The sequence below is a fragment of the Protopterus annectens genome, chromosome 6.part0, assembly GCF_019279795.1.
Source record: "Protopterus annectens isolate FY-2018-M chromosome 6.part0, PAN1.0, whole genome shotgun sequence".
Taxonomy (NCBI): domain Eukaryota; kingdom Metazoa; phylum Chordata; order Ceratodontiformes; family Protopteridae; genus Protopterus; species Protopterus annectens.
The window spans coordinates 1,922,093,286-1,922,099,285 of record NC_056737.1 but is presented as its reverse complement, the minus strand read 5'-3'; the positions used below and the strand labels follow the sequence as shown (position 1 = coordinate 1,922,099,285).

The following is a 6,000-nucleotide window of genomic DNA, read 5'->3' as shown; positions in this document are numbered from 1 at the left end:
TCTGCACAGAAGGCACCCCAGCCGAGAATCTTGCTGTGAGGTGACAACCACTGCACCATCAATTCTTTAACTGATACCTATGGTAAATATAAATGAATCATATTAATTCATTTAAAGATCTTTTTTTATAAGTAAAACAAGAATATTTGACCATCCTATGACCTTCCTAGTTGATGTTGCTAGTAAGCTATTAGTAGGTGCTCCACATTTTGTCCATTTGTTCCACATTATGAAGGCTAGTGTGTTCCTCATTTTGGAGACCGAACGAAGGTTGAGAGCCATGGTTGCTGGGCCATTCCAAAAATAAACCATAATAAGAGCACAGCTACACTGCTCCCTTTATGATTTATAGACACTGTGCCCCATTTCTCTTTTAGGGGCTTCGTCTCCACTGTAGATTAGAAGCTGGCCTCAAAATGATGACAAGAACCTAACAACAGTATTTATCGCAACTACACGCCCACAGTACCAGCCACTACCACGTGATAAGAGCACCATCAGTTTCCCCCGTATGGGCTTCACTTGAGGGGCGTGTGTTAAGGATTCTAGTGCCCCGCCTCTCCATTCCCACATGACTCCCACACCATAACAACAACAGGAGTCGGAAGATGGCGAGCAGGGAGGAGGTAAGTCTGTTTCAGCCATCATCCCCGAGTGGAGCTATGGAGTCTGTCTTTTCACGGGACACAGAGCCCTCTCCTGAAATTGAGAGACTGACAGCTAGACTTCGGCAGCTGTTGGGCCGTTACGAGACGGCAGTGCTTGTTGCTCAGCGGTTGTTGGTGTGGGAAAGGCCGCTCCTCAGCGTATTCATGGCAAGCGCACTTAGCGGTGTTTTCTGGTAGGTAGCTGCAGTATGTCTCTACTGTTATTTTTATGTTATCTTGCAGATCTGATGTCTTGACTTCAGGTTTTGATAGTTTGTACCTGTGATTCATTGAAATGCCCATCACCGTCTTCTGCTAGCAGCCTTGTAGTAGGACAGTGTAAACCTGTTATCTCACCTGTCGCATCCCTGGATTAGCTTGTCTGCTTATATTCCATGCCATTTCTTTTTCAGTTACCTTGACCAACTTTTTCTGTTGTCCGGCATTGTGCCAACCTGTTTTCTTTAATTCGAGTTCTTTTATTTATGTATGTATTGCACATTTTTTTCTGTCTGTCTTGCTATAGATTTCACATGATACTTCTGCTCTTAACAGAGCTTCTTGTCCTTTATCCCATCTCTGCCCATTTTTAATTCATCTGTCAGTTTTCTTGTGTATTTTTCCTACTTTTCTGTGGCTCTGCTGCTGTAGCCAATTATTCCACTCTGTTAATTATGTATTACTTTTTTTACGCTTAATTATCTGTTCAGTTTCCGAAGGCTGTCTAGCACTTTTGTTAAACTTTTTTTATTGCTCGCCTTGTTGTCTATTATCAGTTTTTTTTTCTGACAACTAATCTCTGTTTGCTTTTTCTACTATTCTCCTGTAACGGGTATTGATTGCACCACCTTGCTTTTATAAGGTTATCTAGTTGTAGTTTTATTTTACTGTTTATGTTGACTAGTTGCACTCTCCCTTGTTTTGCTAGACAGTGTTATGGCTGGTTCCCACATCTACTACTTGTTGCTTTTTGCACCCATCTCATTTTTCACTTGTGTATTCTGTTACTGTTTATCATAGCAGCTGGTTAGACTTTATTCATCAACCAGGTTGGACCCCTTTTTCAAGGGTGACATGGGGTCACCTTTTGCTAAGTTAAAGTGATTTGTTTGTAGTCACACAAGTGCAGATCAGGATCCTCTTGATTATGGACTCTTAACAGTTTTTTTCCAGATGTGACATGGTAAAAAGCAGATTGGAATAAACCAGCATTAAAAATAAAGAAACATGTTTTCACACAATGTATTCTGAAACAAACTACTAAAGCAGTTCATCACTGAAATATTAAATCTAGCAGAAATGTTAAAGTCTGCAGTTTTAGTATTTATGACTCAAGTTTTATGTTATTGTAACTGAACTTTTTTTTCCAGGCCCCTTCTGAAAAGGGATTCCATGCTCCATTTAACTTTCTTGTTAGATTCATTTATTTTTATTAAAATCTGTATATGTGTACATAAATAAGCTGTACATTTGTGTTTTTTTTTTGGGGGGGGGTTACCCATGCCTGACATTACTTTCTCAAGAGATAAAAGCCAAGATATTTGCATGTCCAAAAGCAGCATTTGAGGGTGTATGTTAGATTTATTTAAATCCATGTTTTATTTATTTCATCAGTTACATCTTTTCATGTTTGGAATTTTTTTTATCAGTAATACCATTTGTTTTGAGCAGTGCTATTACAGGATTTATCAGTATTATGACATGAAAAAGAATGCTTTGATGATGCATCATGATATTTTATGGTCTTATGTGCTCAAGGTAAATCCAGCAGGATATTACTGTGAGCTTTGTAGTGCAAAATTCAAAAGATGCAATGGAATTGCTGAACAAATATGGCCTAGTAATCTGATTTTTAGCATGATATTAGTTAATGAGTGGTCTTATTCTGCCTTGTCTTGATGAAGGAGATGTACATTTATGTTTGAAGCATTATTTTGATACACTGCTGCTCTGTATTTGCTCTGCTGCTCTCTAGGTTTACTTTTCTAGTTGTCTCCTCCCCTTATTCTACCAGGCAGCAGTCTCTTCTTCTACTTTTCACTAGTACATAAAATGATCGGTCATTTTCTTCCTTATTTTCACTTCTCATGTTTTTCTTTATGGAGAGTTTTCATTATTATTCATTACATGTGGTTTTCTAATTTGAAATCTATGATGGCCCAAGTAGTGATTAGGGCTGATTTGTCTGCAAGAAAGGTTACGGACAAAATGCACATTCTTAAACTAGATGCATGTCTGTTGTTTGCTGTCAGAGGTTGTGGAATGATCTTAAAAGAGCTAGCTCCAGCTGGTGCTTGGACTCTCAATAGCAACAAGTTTATAGAAGATTAAAATTTATACAGTTAAGAAATGGGTAAATATTTTCTGGTTGACAATGAACATTTGTATGAAAACACTAGTAATAAGTCTGTATATTTTATAAAAAAGAATGCATGTCACAGGTTGTAATATTGGATAATTCAGAATAAAATTATGAAGTCAGAAGTTGCTTTATTAATGTGTGACTTGTATTGCGTGTGTGTACATATTTAAAACAGTGTAAGAAACTTCTGTGTGGAAGATTTTCAGTCCATATATTTCTAGTTAAACACTGTATATTAATCAGATCAGGCAGTAGTAGTAGAAGTAGCGAACATAAACTCGTCAAGCCAAAAAGTAATAATAGAAAATATATAATTCTGCAGCATTACTAAGTATTCGAAAGTAATCCAAGCAAGGCAGGCAGTCTGTTTCCAGTCGAAAATCCTTTATTAAGTACACAGACAAGCGATCCAAGTAAAACAAAAATAGATTAATAGTTTCCTCACAAGCTTGCTAAATATATATATATATACTTTTTATCAGGCATGGGAGTGGTTTATTGTGCTGTAAAACAAAAGTGTTTTTGGTACACATGTTAAATTCATATCCCTTCCTCCATCAGTGTGACATTCGAGCTGGTCCTGCCCTACCTAGTAGCTGTCATAATAATATATAGCCCTAATGTACTTTAATGGTACATCTTATTTAACCAAATTATTAAGTAGATTATTAAGTCTGTGATTTTATACAAGGCAATATACTACATGGCTGGAAATATATCAACCTTAGTTCATTTTGCGATCAAAAATTATATATAAATATATACATGTCCACTCTTATTAAGCATCTGTTGGGTTGTTTGTTTATGATAACTTGTTGCAGTTAAACTCTTTTTTTTCTAGTGGCTCCTTTAGCTGTTTAAAACTTTCATTTAAAGGCTCACTGCTGCTTTTCAGCTGTGAGTAACATTTCTGCTGTTTGTTTCCCACCCTCCTTCCCTGTTGGTATAGTGTTTTTATAGTTGGTGGCTTTGCAGTTGCCCGCCCCTAGTGTAAATTTGATCTGGGACCCTCCTCCCAGTCTAGTGTCATTACCTCATTCTACCCAGTACAGGGAGAGCATTTGAGAAGGCCAATCAGCTTAGTTTCTGCTACTCCTTTCTCTCTTTTCCAAAAAAAAAATTATCTGCTTTTACTGTATTTGTGTTTTTTCCTACTTTATTTTGCTTTTGCGTCATCTTAAAAGTACTCAATTGTATTTATTACTGCTTGGTGTAACTCATTGTAAGCCTTTTAGTTTAAGCACCTGGGCTTCAGACCAGTTGTTTTACATTGGGAAGGTTTGTGGCCTGCACTGTGGTGGCAGGACAGGTAGCTTACATCCTTCTAAGTTGGGAACTGCTGATTTGAGAGCTCAGTGTCTGTTATTCTAAAAGTGTATTAGTTCTGGTTTAAGCACTTGGGCTTCAGGCCAGTTATTTTACGTTAAGAAGGATTGCGGTCTGCACTCTTGTGGGAGGAGAGGCTGGACTCTGCCCTTCTGAGCAGGGAATTTCTGGTCAGAGGCTTATAGTGCCTGCATATTCTAACTGTTTCTTACTGAAATTGGTACACCTTGTTTGCTGTAGCATAAACTAGATCCAGGCCTGCTGAATCTAGCTTTATTTGTATGCTTGTTGTTTGTTTATTTCCCTGAAACGCTAATTCCACCTACAACGTGGCCTTTTAGCACTTCTGTGGATCCCTAGTGATATCTGCATTGCTTACTGTACTTATTTCCTTGTTTCACTTGAAAGAAAGTTACTGTTTGTCGTTTTTGCATTTGTTACCTGTAACACATTGCATTTAAGTTACCTGGCACTTGCTCACTAAAGCAATTATATAAGTCAGCTCTAAAAAATTAAAAGCACTACACCCTCACAAACTCCCCTTGAGTACCTTGTTCCCCATTGGCCCTTTTTTCAATTATAAAGGAATTCCCAATACTATTCTAGCATGTCCAAAGGTCAGTTGTCAATCTCCTCTCCGGTCCAGCTGGTGAATCTGGGAATCTTGAGGCAATGTTACAACTGCCTCATGTACACAGACAACCCTCTCCTCCTCCCAACAAATTCCAACACATGTGAGAGATGCAACCATATAGCCAAACTGGAGGCTAAGCTCTCAACTCAGTACTGGCGTAACCAGTCAGGAGGAGAAGGAAACCACACTCACTACAATTCCAGTCTCATATAGACCTACCACGACAACAAACCAAACACATAAACACACAAAAACATACTCGGAGGCTCTAAATAAAAATCTGCCTAAGCAGCAGAGACCTCCAAAGCAGACACCCAAGCAACCGCTACCCCAAAACAAAACACGTGCAACACATAGCTCACAAAGCCAGTGTGCCAAACAGTCACAGCCCTTAAGGCTAAACAACACACCTGATACACTTGTAATAGGTTAGGTGACTCTATCGTCAGGCACACTGACGTCCCGCTCACCAGGCTGAACAAGGAGAAGGTCACGGTGAGCTGCCTGTCGGGCGCTAGGATCCGCCACATAACACAAGCACTCAGGTCACTCCAAGGCAAGTACAAATATGACTCAGTCATTGTCCATGCTGGTGTGAATGACCTGAGACGTACCTCCCTGGACTACATGAAAAGAGACATAGAGGAGCTCTCTGAGCATGTAGCCCAGGCCGGTATGACCCTGACCTTGAGTAGCATCTTACCCTCACCAAGAATGATGCCACAATATGAAGACAAGATGATCAATTTCAACAATTGGCTTAAGTGTTGGTGTCATTCAAAGGGGATCCAATGCCTGTCAGCCTGGGATGACATGCTTGACAAGCCACGATGCTTCGCTAGGGACGGCTTGCACCTGTCACCCCTGGGCTTTGGATATTGGCAAAGGCTCTTGCTACCCCATAGTGCCTTTTTTAGGCAAGGCTCAAAAGACAAACCCACCTCCATAGGTATCACAAGGGATAAGAAACTAAGAGTAATGCTACTCAACGCCAGAAGTCTAAACCTCAAGATGCACTTTTCGAAACTCTC

General features: G+C 39.4%; 1 protein-coding gene across 1 annotated transcript in view; it reads left to right on the top strand.

Moving 5' to 3' along the window:
• The first annotated feature begins 542 nt into the window (after positions 1 to 542).
• The window catches only part of RETREG2 (reticulophagy regulator family member 2), a 1,615,599-nt gene continuing 1,610,141 nt past the window's right edge, over positions 543 to 6,000 (top strand). The window contains exon 1 of the mRNA XM_044075231.1: positions 543 to 841. Within this exon, the coding sequence (XP_043931166.1) occupies positions 609 to 841 (233 nt within the window). The 5' untranslated portion in view covers positions 543 to 608. The remainder of the gene's footprint in view (positions 842 to 6,000) is intronic.